Source organism: Euwallacea fornicatus, chromosome 21 (genome assembly GCF_040115645.1).
Source record: "Euwallacea fornicatus isolate EFF26 chromosome 21, ASM4011564v1, whole genome shotgun sequence".
In the NCBI taxonomy this organism is placed as follows: domain Eukaryota; kingdom Metazoa; phylum Arthropoda; class Insecta; order Coleoptera; family Curculionidae; genus Euwallacea; species Euwallacea fornicatus.
This window is the reverse complement of record NC_089561.1, coordinates 524,746-543,916: the sequence shown is the minus strand read 5'-3', so window position 1 is coordinate 543,916 and position 19,171 is coordinate 524,746. Positions and strand designations below refer to the sequence as shown.

Here is a 19,171-nt window from a genome sequence, read left to right as displayed (position 1 = left end):
TCATTATTTTATCTTCATGCTTTATGGAGTATATGAAACTATATTTCTCAACAAACACTTAATTATTATAATAATTTTTTCTAAAGTCACTTCAAAACGGTAATTGATACAACAGTATCTTCGGTTGCATCTGAAAATTCCGATTTGAAGAATGGTTCCTCTTTTTTTTGTGATTACTTTCGCTATTCAATCAAAGATGTTGCCACTTGTCGGAATAAGGAAAAATGGCGTTTAGACCACCACTTTGACAACGACCATATGATCCATGTGACAGATTTGGGGTTAATGAACTTTCTTTTTTCTAAGTTTTATAAACAATTTTTTTCTAGTTCTTTATTCTTTATTTATGTAAAATGTTAATGTAAATCGAATGATATAAGCGGTGTGCATTATGTGGAAATGTCATAAGTGCCAGAAGCCTGTGTATTTCGGTAAGTAGCTTTTGTAGTGACCTTTCTACCAGACATTGGATTCCTTCCTTATTTGTTTAATAAGTAATGTGCACCTTTCACGCCTTCAAACAATACCAGAGAGCACCAGATTAGGGAAAAAATTGTTGATCACATGCTTCTGAGATTCACTATAGAATAAAATAACTATAGTGAGGAATTTCTATAAATTTGGTCTTTTAATTATAACTCCAAAATTCAACAACTATCAGAGGAATATACTTTAGCATTTCAAAAAACCAGATTGTTTCTCTTTTAGCCGAGAGAAAACACTCCTTGGGTTACAACTGGCATCCAGAATGTCTTCGATGTGAGGAGTGCGGAAAAAGGCTGAATCCAGGCCAACATGCTGAACACAAGGGCGTGCCTTATTGCCATGTGCCTTGTTACGGAGCCTTATTCGGTCCTCAGCTCTTCGGTCATGGGAGCCGGGTGGAATCTCACACTAGCTTCGGCAAAAAAGAGTCTCCAAAATTGGGAAACAAGTTGCCGAGATCAGCTTTAGAATCCAAAATTAAAGTAACGATACATTTATGTAATTGCAAAAATATATTTCTTATACTTTCTGTTTAAGGTTTACAATCAATTTTTCGAAGGAAAAAGTGGAGAAATTCGGAGCCGTGAGGTAAATGGGCGATATGTGCTTGAAGGCTCCTTACGCATTCATTGGGGAGTGCACGGGGTGATTCATTTGAAAGAAAATGATGATCAAAGAACGGTGGTCACTGTGCGCAAAAGAAACTCTTGTCGTGCCAGCTCTAGCCCTGAATATGATACTGATGAGGATGTACAGAATATCTCAAGAGATACCAGTTTAAATGATATATCAACCTGCTCGAGTACAACCACCTTGGAAATCAGCAAATCTGATACAGGAATTGAGAGCGGATCTGACTCTATCGACTCTAGTTTTTCAGACAATGATCTGGGCTCTCCCAAAAACAACATTATGCCTAAGAGTGTCACTTTGCCCTCAAAATTGGACGTAAAAAACATGGATTGGGACGAGCTGGACGATCTACTGCAAGTCGAAAGGAGAGTGGACGATGGGGAAAAATTATATCAAACCATGCCAATGCCTTTGCCTTCACAAATCAGTACAGACAGCGATTCTACTACTTAGTAAATATTATTTTAATCTACAACAACATAGTGTAACACTGAAATTGTAGCTCTTTGGAGCAGACTATCAATAAGCCTAGTTTGACAATAACGGAAGATTCTAGCAGTAGTACTCTCAAGGCGCCTTTACACCTTAAAATAGCTGACAGTAGTGTTAGCGAAGATAAAATCCCCCTTTTGAGCCAGTCTTTCAGCGAAACATGGACTTTAGGCAGTTTAAACAGGTGATTTTTCCAAAGTTTCAAAACCGTTTTTAACAATCATGGGTTTAGGTCCATGTCAGGGCCGGACTGCTTGGAAAGGTTACGAGATTCAAGTCCCCTTGATATAGACAGACTGAGCATTACAAGTGCAGATGTTAGTTCACTTTCTGAGCAGACTGGCGACGAGGTGGTGCTACGAAGGCCTCATAAAAGCACCGCTATTAAAAGACGTCCGGGAAGAAGATTGTCTAGAAGCAAAGTAAAGAGAAGTAGTAGGGAGAAAATTTGTGGTTTTTGAAGGTATTTTTAGGTGAAGCGAAGATGCTCAATTAATGGACATTTTTACGACAGAGAAACTAGCATCTTTACGCCTCCTCACGGTAGTCAAATGAGCGTTTGGGTCACCTCAATGGTGAACTCGCAGGAGGTCATCAAATTGATGCTAGAGAAATACAAAGTTGAGAGTGATTGGAATCATTTTGCTTTGTTTGTCGTCAGAGATAATGGCGGTAAATTACCATAATTTCGTCTTTACTTATCGAATTTATTAGGTACGATTGTTTAGAGCAAAGAAGACTGAAAGATGACGAATGTCCTCTTTTAACCAGAGTAATGTTGGGTCCTCACGAAGATGTAGCAAAGCTCTTTATAGTGGACCGTAGCACCACCCAGGAAGTTAGTAGTGAGGTGGCACAGTTCCTCAATCTTTCTCTAGTGGAATGCAGGGCCATTCTTAATCAGTACTACTCGCAGGAGGAACGAGAAGTAGCGAAAATCAAGGAGAAGTCAGTTTTCAACCTCAAAAATATCTCTTTTTAAAAAAATTATTTTCGCAGATTTGCTGAAATGCAGCGACGAATGGCATATTACATGAAGTTAAAGCAGAAGGTTGTATAGTTCTTTGGGATTCTTCTGGCGCAGTTACCGTCGTGATATAGTAATAACAATAGGCTCGAAAAAAACAATACATTTATATGTATTCACTCGATTTTTATATGCAAAAGTACTAATATAATTATATTGCGAAATGGTGCTAATTGAAGCCTTTCAAGGGGCAGAGTATTTAAGGAAGACTATGGTTTTTGCTTTATGATAAAGAGCAAATGAGTACTAAGGATTCTTGGCCAAAATTTGGGCGATTTGTATTTGCTTGAAATGACGTTTTTGTCCCATTTTAACTAATACAAATATGGTTGAATTTTATTCACCTTAAGCTCCTCAGAGGGTCCTTGTAGTCATTTTTTTTAAATTTTATTGTGGTTCGACATACCTCATTGTCGCGAACCAAATACGTACTAAATAGCTAATTTTTGTAATGGAGATTTCATAGTAATTGAATAAAAAAAAATAAACGGCAAAATTATTCTTTTTTCACGAACCTCTAAAGGGATCAAATCAATTGAAGGATCTACGTATTGAGCACCAATAAGAACTACACGAAACGTAATAAACTTAAACTATAGTGTGTCCAAACTCACCTCATTTACGGAGAAAGAATTAACAAATGGCGAATTACACCTTCCATCAACGCTCCAATCACCAACGATGTCCGCGCCAGGTTTACAAAAAGCTTATCGAAATTATATAAAATAAATATCTCCTGATATGCATTACTGCCAAAGGTATGAAACATTACTTATCAGCAGGGAGTCTCAAAGCTATCTAAAGAATTTAAAGGAAAAAACTGGAAAATAAACAGTTTGTATATTGCAAAGGATTTGTCATCACAAGCGATGTTTTGTATTGATATAAATTTTTTGTACGTCTGTCGAATACAATGTTGTTCCTACACATCTGGTAATGCGGCTTGTGCTAAAATTTCGAATTATTATAACAATTACCAAAGTGCCTTTACTGCGTTTTTGCCTTTATTAAAAAGCCCAAGTTTCAGCATTAAATCGAATAGACTCTTGAAGTCTCGAAGGAGAAATCGTGATGAAAACGGTTAAAAGTGGGTACAGGACGGCTGCCACGATACAAAAAGGCAAAAGTGAGGGCGAAGGGAGGCAATTTGAGGTGACTTAAAGTCCAATATAATCTAGAGTTGAAAGTCCTTTGCTGGAAATGTGTTTTCCTCGAAAAAGAATATTGATATTGGGTAAAAAGTGCGGATGCTTCAAGGACCTTTTCTCTATAGGACATGCTGTGTTGGAAATTGGCTTGCGTAGGAATAATGAAGAGTGTTTAAAACTAAAAGCTGCGGGAAAATTCAATTAAAACAGAACTACTATCAACACGCCGATTTGTGGCGGACAAAATATAATGGTTGGAGTACGGACTCGCAAACTGAAAGATAACATAAATTGCACCTGTATTGGTTTCCGCATTACACAGGACACAATGGATTTTAGGGCTGAGAGGTCCTGGGAGTGTTGTTGTTTCATGCAAATTTATATGGTACATCGGAATAATGATATGGCAACTACCTCGGTAAAATGTGGATAAAACGGTTAAGGTGTTTGTTACGTAGTTAAGCTACTCTTAATTAGAATTGGAAAGCATTAAATGAAAGAAACGTGTGTTGGACGTAGATAATGAATAACGTATATGTCATGAGTTAATGTAAATAAAACACAACGAATCGAACAAACGCCCAATTTATTCATATTTATCAAATTTGAATAAAACAGGAAAGATGAATGCGTTTTGTGGACGATTTGGTGAACGAAACTATTAGATACTTTACGATGAAATGTGAGTTTTTCTGTATCAATCGACTCAACTTCCCAGCACACATATTCACCTTTTCGAGTTTATTCACACTGCTCCGCAATTCATATCCTGAAAGCATTTAATTTCCGCAGAAGATCTTGTGTTCGATAAGGGCACAACGTCCCCCTCGTAAACATCGATCAGTTGAATGCATTTTCCGCTCAGTCAACGTCCTCGCATTAAAAAATCAATGTCCTTAACCGTTCATGCCAAGCAATTTTTACATTCGGTGATTGATTGGATGCAAAAAGGAATTTACAGTCTGGCCCAAACAAGGACCAAAAAAGAAAAGTAGGAAAGCGTGGTGCGTGACCAGCAACAAGTGTTAAACTCCGACGTTACGGGACGTGTGCCGTAAGCTTCGAGCGCTCACGATAACTTTATCATCGCCAGTGACATCGGAACTTCATTGGAAGTTGGTTGGCCATCTCATCTGAGCAATAAGTTGGTTAGTCCTTCGCAAGTTCGTGCAGTGAGTTCTTTACACAAAGGTATGTAATTAAACTGCAAGCAATTAATTTAATTAAATGAAATAGTGGTCTGACGTCTCAATTAGGGAGTCGCACCCAATTAGCAGAGGCAATAGGTGGTGGAGTTGCTGAAATTTTGCGATTCCCTCAAATCCAGAATAAATGCCCAACACGAAGTGATAATTTAAGTTTAACGTTTGGTGCGTCGTTAAAGCTCCACAACTCTTGAATGTATGACTCACAAGTAAACTCCCTGTGGGCCTACACCGGTAAAACCGCGTGAGTTTTTACATCAAAATCCTATTTAATCTCTCGCTTCGTCGAATAAAAATACCTTTCGCATATCGCCGTTATTCTCCCCGGCCCTTCGCTAATCGGTTTTCTAGAGAATTTAGCAGGAAAAAACCGAACTCCCCGGTAAATAATTCAAATAATTTACATTCATTAATTCTACTTTTCAATACCGCGGGGGAAATTCAACATTGCCGGATTAAATGCGCTACGAAGGAAGTGTTTGAAACGCATGAAAAACACCAATCCGAATAGATTTGTTGAAAAATATACACTGAGGAGACCGAAGAAATGCTAATTTCACATTCGTGTAATTTCTATAGGTCGAAATATTGGGGCTATTTCGAGGCTTTGTTTGAGCAGTAATTAAATACATCGACCTTTTAGGGAACTGCAAATAACGCAAGTGTTAGTAATTCATACGGGTAAAAGGACGCACAATGTAAGCGAACAGGGGGCCCATTATTAATCGCAGATCGGTTCTTGGACGTGAAGGTGGAGCACTACATCCAACTGAGGTGCCCCGTACAGTGGAGAGCACGAACCTCCAAAACGATCACAAATGGACACTTTCATCCGCTGAAATGGGAGCGCGTCCTCGCTTCACACTTCTTTAAAGTGACGACGGCAACGCGGCGCTTCGCTTTTTTTCTTCAGTCACTTTGACACATCACCTCAGCCGCGTGTGTGTGTGTGTGCGACGCGCGGCGTTGCCGCACGAGCCGGGAAGACGGAGATATCTTTGGTTTTGGCTTCGCTCCGTGGAAAAATTTCGTCTCGGGAATCGTCCGCGTTATTACTCTCCATTAAACATCAACACTCGAAACGCCCCTCGAATTGAGCCGGCACGGGAAGAACCGCCCCGCAAAGGAATTTCTTTCCATTTATTGGGAATTTGATAGGAACATGTGTGTCGGAGTCCTTTTGCTTTGTGTTTTCAAGAAGTCGAGAGTGCCGCTCAAAGCTCCTTTCGATGCTATTTTTAATTTATTCCCTCGAAACCGAATCCAATTTTAACTTCAACTTAAGAGAAATAAAGCACGCGCTCACATAAAGTTGTTTTCGAAGGGAAAATAATACTTCGCGCCCTTTCAGCGAACTTTCTAATTATTTCCGTAATTTTCGACAAGTCCCGCGTTCGACCGGGACGGGACGTCGGCATTTAAAATTCCCGACATATTTCAAGCTTTATGAAAAGGTGCGAAGCCGGGAAAAACGCATTGTATGAACAAATCTCCCCCCCCCCCACCACCACTCCCCCCTCCCCATCACACACGGGGGGGGGGGGTCAACTATTGTTCGCCGCATTATTTATAATCACGTTCAAGCTCAATCATTGAAGTCTGAGTAGCAATTTCCAACGCTCTTTTCGAAAGTTTGTCGGGTAAATTCAAGCTCACCAAATAAATCCTCGTTTGCACGGGTGAAATAACTACGGAAATTCAGCTGCGAACCGAGGCAGATCTATTTAGAATAAATATTGTGGGGAGATTTCGTTTTTGGCAATTAAACCTGCGACCATGCGGCGGGGCACAGCATACCCCTCAGTGTATTTGTCGTCTGAAATTGAGTGATAAAATATTTGATGATTTTTCATAATTTTTTTTATTTAGAAAGCGTGCGGGAACGAGCAAACGTACAGGGTGTCCGCGCGAAAAGTTTCACCCCCCCCCCCCCCTTACCCGCCCCCATCCCCCCTCCCCCTGACTTTTCGACGTACTGAATTAGGGAAAAAATTCTAACGAGAATTGCTTGAAAGTTCGCAGTAGCTCGTGTGGTGGTCACCGGCGGTCACCGCGTTACACTGGACGATCGACAAACGCGTGCCAACCCGGCATTGCACTTTTCCCCCAAATTAAGTATTACTTTTTTGACATAACTAAGCTCTGCGTTTTCGTACGAACTCAACGATGCACGTGCAGCGGCAAATCTTGCGATTTTTTAAAGATTTACACGAAAATTCACTCCCGCGCAACATATCGCAGCCCTATGGCCGTGTCCTACGGATACATCTTGTTCAGCTTTGAAAGCAGTGCGCCTCATAGTCCCAAAATTAGATTAAATGGCGTTTACAACCAACATTTGCTACGAAAAATGGTAAATTGCGCTTAATTTGCCAAGAGACCGCGATGTTATGCCGGCCCGCGTTTATCAAACACCCCGTACAGAAGTGCCGACACTTTTGGAAAACTACGTGAACTTTCAAGCACTTTCTGGTCAAAAAAATTCCCCATTTCGATGCGTTAGAAAGTCGATAGTGGGGTGGGACTGTTCGCGTGGACACTCTGTACGCAGAGGACCAAAGGTCCCACGTAAATTCGCTTAAAATTGACGTAAATATGTTCCATGAAAACGCCGGAACACGTCAAATATTGCTTTTAGTTGCGGCCCTGTCGACGTCACAAAGGTGCATACAGGGTTGCCCGTGTAGCAGATATAAATGTACTTCATCATTTTTCACGGACCCCCTGTACATTATGACGTTTTCCAGGCCTACGAGAGATTTCGACGTATTCTATGCAACAAGTCCACGTCTAAATTCAATAGATTTCCCTAAAAAATATAGGAATGACGACGGAACTCTCAATGCTTGAAAGGAACAACGTGACTACAATCAAATGCTTCGAACCGTGCTCTTTTTCACCTAACTCCAACCATGAACTGGTCAGTTCGGTCGTCAGTGGAGGACCCGCAATTTCGGGGGATATTTGCCGAGCTTTTTGAATAATTTCATCTTTTAACTCTCCCATATTGTCGGGTTTATTCAATGCATCCCATGTTTCAAATAACCCCACGAGGAAAGTTTATTTATAGGGGGCGAGCTGCAGGCCACTCTTATTGCCATCCTGCGCAAATATTTCAATAACTGTTGAATTTAGACGTGGGCACGTTACGTGAAATATGTTCAGAGTTTCTCAAAAGGCCCAAAAACGTTGGTATCATAATACATGGCGGATTTGCCGTCGACCGGGGCAAACGTTTTGACTCCACACTTGGATGGTTTGCTCTCGACGTGTCCGCGTTTTGACAATTTCGGACAAATTTGGACGGAACTGAAGCCGCCCTGATCGCCGCTAATGCGTCCACACACGTCCGTCATCGAATCCGAGACGACTTTGCAAAATGATAAAGCGTCGGAGCGGCATTGTTTTTCGAAACTCGGCCAAATGGGGGCACACCCCCCAGGGCGCTGAAAATTCAATCTCGCAGATTTCCACGTAACCGCCAAAAATAGAAGTCCGATCAGGGCCCGGACTTCTTCAAAATTCCTAACGGCACATTGATGTGCGGCACTGTACTTCTCTCCCTTGTAACGCAATTTTATATTTGTCCATCTAACGATATCATTTATCATCGTATTATCAAATAACAGTACGAAAGACTGAATTGGAGATTTAGCGTTGCGTCCAGCAGCCTTGACACCCGGTAAATCAGTTATGATATTTTCCTTTCCTGTCCTGACATTTCCAGGGTAACATATCTCACACTAGCGCGCTCCATCTTTTCCAACGTAATGGCGTTGGTGTTGGGAAATTGCATTATTTTCGTCACGGGTTCGAGGGAAACACCATTCCGTAACGTCGGTACTCGTCGTGGGGTACATATCTCTGCGGGAACGCGGCACGACGAATACCGCGGAATTTCGAACAGTTGGGATATATCATACCTCGACCTCACGGTCGCAGGGCCGGGGGCTCGGTTCGGGGGCACAAGTTGTGACGTAATGCACCTTTCCCCGGGTTTAAAACGTAATTGTAAAGTCGTTGCAAAGGTGCCAGCTTCGGTTACCCGAAAAGTTCGCTCGTGTTGTGGACCGTTCAAGCCCGTGCGATTTGGGGAAAAGGGCCCCCAAGCCTACGCACCTTGCGGTTGTAAAATTACGAGGAGACACCCGAGCATAGGGGTGCTATCGAGGTTTAATTACCAAAGGAGGAAATATGGAAAGTTTGATAATTTATAATTTGGAAAAGGAAACTCCTACGCCAATGCACTCGCAGTTTAAATTTCGACAAACTACACGACTTTCTGATGTAAAGTGTTCAAATTTAATGGGCAGTTCCAGTGGCGCCATCAATCTCTCCAGTTCCAAGTGTCGTCTTGCTCAGAATGTAAATTTCGAACTTTCCATAAATTCTTCCTTGATAATTAATGGTAAGGAAATCAACTTCCGTTACGAGAGGTCTAAAAAGAGATGCCCACGGCACGATTAGAATTTTTTTCAGTGGTCAATACCGGACTTCGGGAGAACGGCACTGCGTCGCCGGACTTTGCAGGAATTATGAGAAAATCAAGGATTTTTTCACCTCGCAACGCGATCGCGCGCATTTTTAACGACCTCAAGGTCTGTAGTCAAAATCCTTAAGGCGAGAAAGGAATCAGGGAAATGACAGTGTCGCGACGTGGTCTCGTTGTCACGACCGAAGTCAGACCGCAGTGGCGTTGCCGGACCGGCAGTAAATTTGAGATTTGCAGATTTATCGGCATATCGGACAATGCGAAAAATGCGTAGGGTTTAATTGATTTTTTATCCATGAGGAATAGGAGAAAATGTGCTAACGTGCCATTTGCAAACTGCATATCAGATTTCTTTTTTTGTTTGATTTATGTAAATTAACGTGGGATTATTCAAGCCTGCCACCTGCAGTATTAATTAATTTTTTTTTTTTTTTGTAAACATGATGAATTCCTGATATGAACGCTAAACTCGAATTATTTAACGGCTATAAAATTACAACGAAAACTGATTTGTTCCACGTAGGACGTTTGAACGAATGAGCGACCTTCGAAGGTGGAACCATCCAATGGCTCAAGCAGCAAATGAGGAAATTTAATTCAGAAACATATCTAAAATTGATCCGCAATCTCTTGACTTATCGATTAAACGTTGGCGATTGTGTAAAGCGTTCGGTATTCATAAATTTCATCGGTCTGCGTTTGACAAATTGATTCTTTACAATGTGTTCCAATCTTCCGTTTAATTCGTCAAATAATGACAATTTTAGATTTAACTTCTTTCGCGTAATTCCGTTCAATTCTTTAAAACCATTTTAAGTGGGAAAGCAGTGCGTCGTTTCCTATGAAAACCCTGTTTGTTACGCCAACGTTTACATGTCGATCTTGTTTGCATCTGCCGCGGAAAGTGGTGGATCGAGGTGGAAATTGCCATTTGAAGCCGCGAACGAAGGCAGATTTAGATTTTTGACGTGGGAAAGAATACGTTCCGCGTCCTTTTCCACTCGAAAACGACAAATAGAAAATGTTGATCATTTCAGTGGCGTAATCCACAATTTTCCAATAGGCTTTCTGGACTAAATGGCGAACGCGCCGCGCCATTATCGATTCGCACTCCGTTCGGATACCTACGGAAACTCACCCCGTACCGCAAAGTAAAAAATTAATTAACACCGACAACGCTGACTTCATCAGTGTAATTAGGAAGGCGCTCGGTACTCAAAGCGACTTTAATTGATTTAGGCAGTTTAATAAAGTTTATCACGTTAAAGACCGATATCCCCATTATAGCAGCATGCACGCTTTCAGCTTGCGAAAAACGTGCAATGTCGTAAAAGGTCGTTACGTTACTGCACGGTGTGATGTAAATTGCTAAAATTAAATTGACAGCAACTTGAATAGAAGTACTATATCCAATTTTCAATCATAAATTATCTAGGCTTCGAATTCGAGTTTGAGATAAGGTCAGGAGTAATTGACTTGGCATTTTCGCCGGATGTGCCTTTCGGGATTTCACTATAAGGAAACGAAACAATGGGCAACTTTCTGATTTCAGATGTGGAATCAAATCCTTCTGATAACACTGCTTCAAGTCCTCTACATATCGACGAAGTCAATAAAGCCGATAGAGGGGCCGCTCTGGCTGGAGAGGATTCGCAGCATCGGGGACAGTGTTGGGGAAGCGGAGAGCACCCTCAAGGGGCGCAATAACATTTTGCGGGATTACGGCAACATAGATGAAGGTAGTTGTGGGAGTTTGGCCAAAAATCCCCTTTAAAACCGCATTGGAATATGGCACGAATGATATGTTTTATATGGAAAAGTGGGAGTTTTACAGCCCCGAACGTAAATTAAAAATTCCCTAAAAAGCCCTATAAAATAGATATATCACATTCCGCACTCGTCGTTATTTCCTCCAACAGTATTCCACATTACCCATGATGAATGTATACCCCGATTCCACGTGCATGCAGTCGGTCACAAAGGTCTAGATACACCTGATATGTAACTAGTAAAGTAGCGAATGCATTTTTTTTTGTTTGTTAATTATGTAACGATACATGAAAATAACAAAAAATATTATTTATCTACATTCCGGCTTAAATAAAATGTTGAAATCGAGATTTTCCAGCCCGCGAAAACATTTTTTCGCGGTGTCCCTATCAGCCCTTCCGCAAACAAAATTATATTTTGAGATAGTGCGAGCCCAACGCTCTCTGGTGTTCCACGTCGTGGGAAGAATGGAAACACCGACAGCGATTCGAAGTTTAATAATTAAACTTAGAAATCAGAAGAAGTCTTACAATGAGACAGCAACCGCCTCGAGTTTACCCCGTAGTCCAATTCAAACAATCATTAGAAACTGTGATAATCGAGGAAATACGAGCAGGAAAGCCAGATCTGGGTGTTCCACGAAATTAAACGAAGTAGATGCGGGATCGCTTTAAAAAAAAAAAAAATCTTCAGAACCCAAAACGAGTGCTCCCGAACTTGCCGTGGAGATTGAAAACGATAACAGAAAAAGTGTCGGTTCTGGAATAACAAAAGGTATGCTGCGATCGAATCACTATCGTGGAAGAACACCCAGAAAAAATCACTGATATCTGCGGCAGATAGGCAGAACAGCCTAGATTTTGCCATTGATCACTTAGACGAAGGCCTCGAGTTCCGGAAAACCGCACTATTTACCGATGAAAGTAAATTTAATATTTTCCGACGCGATGGAAATGGCAAAGTATGGAGAAAGGCGAACGAAGAGCTGAATATCAAAATTTAGCGTCGACTGTTAAACACGGAGGGCATAGCGCCATGGTGTGGGGTTCGATGTCGGCAGCCGGGATTGGAAAATTTGTTTTCATCGTTGGTACCACGAACGATCCACAACATTTAAAAAACATTGCGAGACAATTTCATTCCATCGGTTAATAAACTGGAGCCCGGCGATCGTTGGATATTCCAACGAGAAAACGATCCCGAGCGTGCAGCTCGGGTTGCACGTGAAGGCACCTTGTAACTATAATATACCTAAACAATTGCACTCGCCTCCCCGGTCGCCCGATTTGAGCCCTACGAGAACACCTTTGGGACGAATTGGAGAGATTAGAAGATTAAAAATAGCTAACAAAGCGACATTAAAAAACGCTTTACAAACTTCGGGAGCAGAAATACCCTCTGACGTCAGAGAAAATTTAGCTGTATCAACGCCAAGACGTCTTCATGGAGTGCTTGACGTAAATGGAGAATCGACCAGATATTAATTACAAACTGCTGGAAATTGCGGGAATACTTAGTGGAAATTGGGACTAGCAGGACAGGAACGCACTAACCGGCTTTACTTGTAAACGGCAAAGGTACTACTGCGGTACGAGCATCGTGAAAGATTACAAGAAATGTTAGCCTTTTTATATCCAGGTTAGTTCAGGTGCGTACGCAATGTGAGTCAACCCAGGCCGAAATTGTCACGTATCTATTACCATTCAGACTCGAGATTTGCACGTGGATTCGTAATTTAAGAAATCCAACGCGAACTAATAGATAAACTACATCTGAAACTGTTTGCGGGCTAGAAGTTCTTGAACGGTATTTTTCATTCGCGCCGCAACGTAAATAAACAGTAATTCCTGTCATATTCACGTACTGTTACAAGATTAACAAAAGAAAATACGCGCGCTAAGTCAGTCATGCGCAAATTCACAGGGCGTATGTAGACCTTTGCCTCTATGCGCACCACATCCAAGAGGGGTCGGCCTGTCCACCGTCGCAGCACGAAAAAACGACGTTTCGTGCATAAGTTCAAGTGGGGTTTTGGAGTTTCTGGGGACTTCACCGATCGAATTGATTTTTCGATGTTTTTTTTCCAGATGCAGGCATTAAAGAAAAGATGACCCTACTGTCGTCCCTAAAGTCGTCCTCAGAAAAACGCGCTCTATCAATGTTCGCTCGATGGGGCCCGATAAACACAATCGGGAAGGACCGTAACCCCATTAGAAGCGGATATCCTCCCAAGAGTTTTGATTCCATAAGGTACACATACACGCGAGTTTTTTTACACAGAACCCCGTCTACGTCATCGTGAGCCCTTCGTTAACGACGCGAAGGGGCCGTTAGTGTGGGCATACGTGGCAGCCGAGTTTAATATTTTAACACATTGAAATGCGTCGGAATAATGAGGAAATTTCTCATTTTACAGCACTCAGACTAGAAGCCGAATGCTGGGACAACCATTGCGATGGGGCTAATTCCGGAGTTACACAATAATAAACCTCAAACGACGAAACGTACCAAAGGCTTGTTAAACTTTTGTACATTCTCTATTAGACAATTTTAGAGTAGACTTGTCTTTTTATGCAATATATCTATTGGGTGTTAGCTGTTTTGCCTAAGACTGACGAGGTGTTTTAGACATTCCACAGGCAGTTGACAACTTCTCCTTGGTTACTATGAGGTATATACTATAAATAGATCATGTTGTATATACTGAGTGTTGTTTATTTATCGTCTACTATTATATGGTAATCTTCCAATAAACGTTCTGTATAAGTGTCAAGTCTTAATAAAACTGACTGTTAATGATTACTGTAAGACAATATACGAATTATTTTTTTTGACTGGCATTTGATTTAGTTTACTTTACCCTTTCGAGGACTTAAATAAATGGAAAAATCGCTAACGAAATTAGCCATTGCAGAGGCGAAGGGTATATCGCGCGCCCTTCCATTTAAACGTCGTTAGGCCTGAAGGGATGAGAATTAAAAAAAAAAAAAAAACATGATCTCAGAAAGTTGCACTGGCTCGAAGAAACTAAAAAAAAAACGTAACGAGGAACGTGTCCCAGGACACAATCGGCTACGTAGGTAAACTTGAACGTCAATCGCTGCCGCTTAATTAGGTTAATTGAAATTTCGGAGAAACTTACAGAAGTTAGTTTGTGCTAAAGTGAACGTCAATTTCTTGGAAACTCCGAGTTGACCATCGGGCACGGGCGCACTCGACAACAAACGCACAATTCGCATTTACGTGACCATCGCAGGCCTCAATTTTCAATTGTTAAACAATCATCGATTCGGGTTTATTTCCTAATACAGTCCGTGGTGACCTGGTACTTGTGGCAAGGTAAGTTATGAGTAATTCGACCTTAAAAGCGCAGAAACTCCTCCAAACAGGCTGAACTCCGAGATGCTTAAGCTTCGGATTTGGCACTGGAGAGGGCCCGGGGCACGGGACACAACACACCGATTTTTTCCGATACGCGACTCGATGTGGCGATATACGGAAAATGCGGAGATTTCGGCGTGAAATTTTGGTTAATTCACCGAGCTGAGAAAATTGAATTTAACACTAAAACTGCGAAATAATCTCGAACGCGAGTTAGAAGCTGCGGCAGTGTCATTGTTGAAAAAAATTAATGGCCGCCAGAACAATTGAATTCGTACCTGCGCGAATGGTCAAGCCGGCGCAAGCAGGGCGTTCACGGGGCACTAGATGAGTTTAACGGTGATTCATGAGAACCATCGAAGCTCATCCGTCCTTCGTAAATCGATCGGCAACACGTCGAGTACCTTTGAGGACTTTTCCAGAGAACTCAGCTTAAACAGGAGTACTGCAATTCAGCCAACGCCAAGTTTTCACTTTGAAATTAAAATCCCTCCGAGAGTTGTTTTCTCTGCACATACACGGGGGGAAAAACCAATAACGAGCTATCAGCTCACTTACCAAACGTCATAAAATCTAGTTTCTGGAATCGACGAAGTTTCAGGAATCGACAAGGAAAAGCGACTTTTATTGGGAGCTGAATTGCATCAAACGGACGTGCGTGCTTGATTTACGATCCGTGAAATGAATTTGTACAACACTTATATTGAAAAAGTCTCGTATGTGAGCAATATCAGACAACACGTCATTAAACTGAAGCAACACCGCCTTCAGTACGCGATAATTATCGTTATTTACAGCTCTGGTACCTACCAATTATGCCTGTTAATAGCTTCATCAGGGCCTGTTTTAGTGTTCCTTTATCGGAGATTTTTTCCATATTCCTTCAAACCGCGAACGCCGACAGCTCGGGAATCCATGAAACAATATGATAGCTCACATTAATCCCCTCGATTAGCTCTTCGAGCCCGATTCGAGCTCTACGAACCAGATTGTAGCACCAACGTCAATATGTGAGAAATTGGATCTCTTTGATACCTATTTTAGTGAGTTTCGAAGAGCCTCTTTCAGGCAAATGATTTAATTGACAGCGGCCTTAACTAGCTCGACACGAAGAACTCTGTGTGACTCTAATTAGGACTCAAAGACGAATGTTTACCCAAATGAAGGGAATAATTTACATGCATCAAGGACAAGAAAACTACATTTTGCTACATTCAATACGAATGCTGTTTTACAGTCGCCGTGGACGAACACTAATACCACTAACTCGCTTTACGATCCACTATAAACCAGAAAAAAAGCTGGGGGTGAAAACGTCTTTGTAAGTTTTACACGTAAACTCCTACTAGTGAAAACTTGACTTTGCTGGAAAATACGGAACTCTCGGCAACGCCGCAGAAATTCCTGCCACTTAATTCTGAGAGTTGTGTGTGACTAAGGGGCAACATGCGAAGACATATCGCCGCATTGCCAGATTTTTGTAAAGCTGATCCCCAGCAGACGTTGAAATTAACCCCTCGAAGGGCTGTGGGAAATGCTTCTAGCATAGACACGTGTTCTTAGAATAGATCACACGGCTGACTGTGCGTCAATGATATTAACGAGATGTGTATTAGGGGTTTGAAAAAAAACCAGCCCCTGAGCACACAATTATCTTTTACTTTATGACATCTTCTATACACGGTGGATATTGAGTGGGGGGCTTCCGTGTGACACGACATATACGTAAAAATCATGGCAGAATCTCTACGTAACAGTTTTTCGAAATATACAAAAAACCACCAAAATATGCACGCGTGGAAAAAAGTAAAACAGAAAACTTGTGGATTGTTCAGGCAACCAATTATCTAACGCGCGGTTAGGTCCTGATGGACCTATAAAGTGGCCCGCGAAATCTCCAGACCCAAATCCATGTGATTTTTATCTATATCTGGGTTACGTGAAAAGTTTGGTACTTACGAGTGAAATTAACACAGCGGTAGGGTTGCGTGAAAGGATGTAAATGCCGTGGAAGTAAAGAGGAAGGAGCTCTCTTCGAACGGCGCGTTCAGAGCCGCGGATAACGCGAGCTCCAACATGTGTAAATGGGGCCAATTGAGACAATTTCGAGCGTCCTTTGTAGCCAGTCTCGGAGTGAATAACGATCGAAGGTTTTTTTTTCCTTTAACACTTTTAATGCGCGCATTTCGGTTGTGTTCGAGATTTCGGAACAACGTTACTTAAAGATCTTCCTTAATTCTTCGAGGTTTATGCCGCATTAAAAGGAAAACTCCTACTTGAGATTCACGCTGTATACCATAATCCGGAATTGCTGCATTTATTATTTGCAATCCATAGGAAGGGCTTAAATGGCCGCCTCATAGATCGCAATTAACATTTTGCCCTCTGCAAACATGTACACATTCAAATTTTACAGGGCGGGCGAGACACAGCTTACGAAAATTGGGGCCTCGTATTGTTAATGTTGCTGCACAAACCCAAAGGGTCGCTTTCCTCAAAGACCGTTAGCAAATAAAACTATATATATGTATATATTTTTTTGAGGTAGTACCGCTGGGCTGGAAACTCTAATCAAAGCTCTCAATTGTAATTAATGCCACATGTATTTCAGCTTGATTAATATGTGCGCAAACATGGCAAAATTTCCATTTCGGCTTCAACATTAATTAGGGCAGTTAATTTCATTTGGAAATGTAAACTGAGTGCCTCTGAACCTTTCACTATACCTACAGGAAAATACGCATCTATTTATGCCCATGAGAGACGATCTTGATATTAAATTCTGACATAAATTCTAACTTGATACATTCAAAGTCATAGCAAACGTTGGCTTTGTCAGTGTTGTGTCCCGACCTGAATCCTCCCTGTCTCCTCACGTCGCTAAACCTTTAATCTACCTGGGGAATTAATATGACTTTCCAAATAAGGGATTGTCGATTAGGGTTGGAATAGTGCGAGCGAACAACGTTAGTCAGGTTGGGAAAGGCCAGAAATAGATCTAATGAACTAATCTATACTAGCTTCCTTTAGTATTAATAGTAGTATAAGTAAGTATTGATAATGAACATTCTTAGTGGCGAACGTGAAGAAATTAAGACACACTTGGCAACGCCGCTATCCCTTTTTGTCATATATTGATAAGGTACGTACGACTGGTTAGCCAAGTGGCATAATGCAACATGTAAGCGGACTGCATGGGCAACTCTCGGAAGGGCAAAAATTTAACTTCCACGTTATAGAAATACACTTTCTGCACGTAATTGCCATAATATGAATCGTTGCGGCTCATTCCAAATGAGAAATATATCCTTTTGCTAATGGTTGACATAACGCAATCGGACAGGCATTTCACAAATAATTATATCACTGAATCAGTGAGTTATTTCAGGGCGAATAGACATCAAGGGCTTTCGACGTTCATCATCCGGTGATTTTTGCCCAAATGAAAACGAATTGTAATAGAATTGGAATTTTTAAGCGGCACTTTCAGCTTATAGTCAAAATTCCATTTCTATATGGCATTTCCCTTAATTTGAAAATATCCTTAAGGCCGTTTTCTCATATCGCCGAGTTAAACGGTCAGCAACATGATCCCGAAAAGGATTAACCTTTAGAATAGTCCCTTCATCTTAGACGTAGCTTTGTAAAGTAAGGAAATGATCCCTTTCAGCCACATTACATTCAAAATCCTTAATTTAATAGGCGCATAAGAAAAGGGAAATGAAGGGAGGATATGAATACCTTGGGAAAACCCATTATAATAAACTTCACGTCATGCATGGGCTACCTACACGTTGGAAGCCTTTGGACTTAGGAGCATTATATCATAGTGCTTCTCCTAATTAATTATGTGTTATTGATTTACGACCAATGGGACTGTCCGATATTGAGATATCTCTGGTTTTGTCATGCTCTTCATCTAATTACACCCGAACACACAATAAAATCAGTATTTCCCGTTGGGACCTCCACGGAAACCAGACCTCGAATTTGGGTTAACTTCGGACCTTTAAAGTTATCTTTCCGCTAAATTGGAGAACTCAATTATTCATTATTTCGCAACAGTGGGCGCGTTAGCAAGCAATTATATTGTGCGTTAACCGTCAGACCTTCCGTTAGTGAAAAGATCAATGTTATCTCTGCTAAATAATATCTCTCCCTCTAAGAAATCTCTTGCTCGAAACTGATTAATGAAATTCCTTCCTCCTCCACGATGTTAAATGTATTTTCATATTATATTCTTTAATGTCTTTCAATGGCCGGAAAAACATACAAATTTGTTTCGGTTGTTAATCGCAGCTTTACAAGATAAGCAGCGTTCAAAGGCTGATGAGAAAACTTCTTTATTGTTCGTTGCGAAACTCTGTTGCTTATTAAGTCAACAACTGTTAAAAAGGAGTTAGAGTGGACTAGCAAACATTGTGAATGTCTTAATGTTTGTTGAAAAGTTGTCTCATACAGGTACAACAAACTAAAATTTTTGCTTGTTGCATAATGAAAAATAAAAGGATTAAAGGTAAATCTAATAAACGAAAAG

General features: G+C 41.1%; 2 protein-coding genes across 2 annotated transcripts; both read left to right on the top strand.

The window, feature by feature from the left end:
* The first annotated feature begins 251 nt into the window (after window positions 1–251).
* Rassf (Ras association family member) lies at window positions 252–3,134 on the top strand. Its single transcript, XM_066294414.1, has 8 exons — window positions 252–431; window positions 709–968; window positions 1,024–1,571; window positions 1,622–1,795; window positions 1,844–2,033; window positions 2,085–2,283; window positions 2,340–2,559; window positions 2,611–3,134. Exons 1-8 carry the CDS (start codon window positions 392–394, stop codon window positions 2,669–2,671), a joined length of 1,692 nt encoding a protein of 563 aa, XP_066150511.1. The 5' UTR covers window positions 252–391; the 3' UTR covers window positions 2,672–3,134.
* A 1,714-nt stretch (window positions 3,135–4,848) lies between these two features.
* Window positions 4,849–14,093, top strand: LOC136345877 (uncharacterized). Its single transcript, XM_066294537.1, has 4 exons — window positions 4,849–4,977; window positions 11,036–11,222; window positions 13,341–13,503; window positions 13,670–14,093. The coding sequence occupies exons 2-4, from the start codon at window positions 11,036–11,038 to the stop codon at window positions 13,716–13,718; spliced, it is 399 nt and encodes a 132-aa protein (XP_066150634.1). The 5' UTR covers window positions 4,849–4,977; the 3' UTR covers window positions 13,719–14,093.
* Window positions 14,094–19,171: the final 5,078 nt, after the last annotated feature.

Bases quoted from the DNA above. Each gene is read 5' to 3' on its own strand.
- LOC136345877 (XM_066294537.1), top strand. From the start codon at position 11,036: ATGTGGAATCAAATCCTTCTGATAACACTGCTTCAAGTCCTCTACATA. The intron at 11,223-13,340 runs GTAGTTGTGGGA...TTTTTTTTCCAG, and splicing joins TTACGGCAACATAGATGAAG to ATGCAGGCATTAAAGAAAAG. The intron at 13,504-13,669 runs GTACACATACAC...CTCATTTTACAG, and splicing joins AAGAGTTTTGATTCCATAAG to CACTCAGACTAGAAGCCGAA.
- Rassf (XM_066294414.1), top strand. From the start codon at position 392: ATGTGGAAATGTCATAAGTGCCAGAAGCCTGTGTATTTCG. The intron at 2,034-2,084 runs GTAAAGAGAAGT...AGGTATTTTTAG, and splicing joins GAAGATTGTCTAGAAGCAAA to GTGAAGCGAAGATGCTCAAT. The intron at 2,284-2,339 runs GTAAATTACCAT...ACGATTGTTTAG, and splicing joins TGTCGTCAGAGATAATGGCG to AGCAAAGAAGACTGAAAGAT.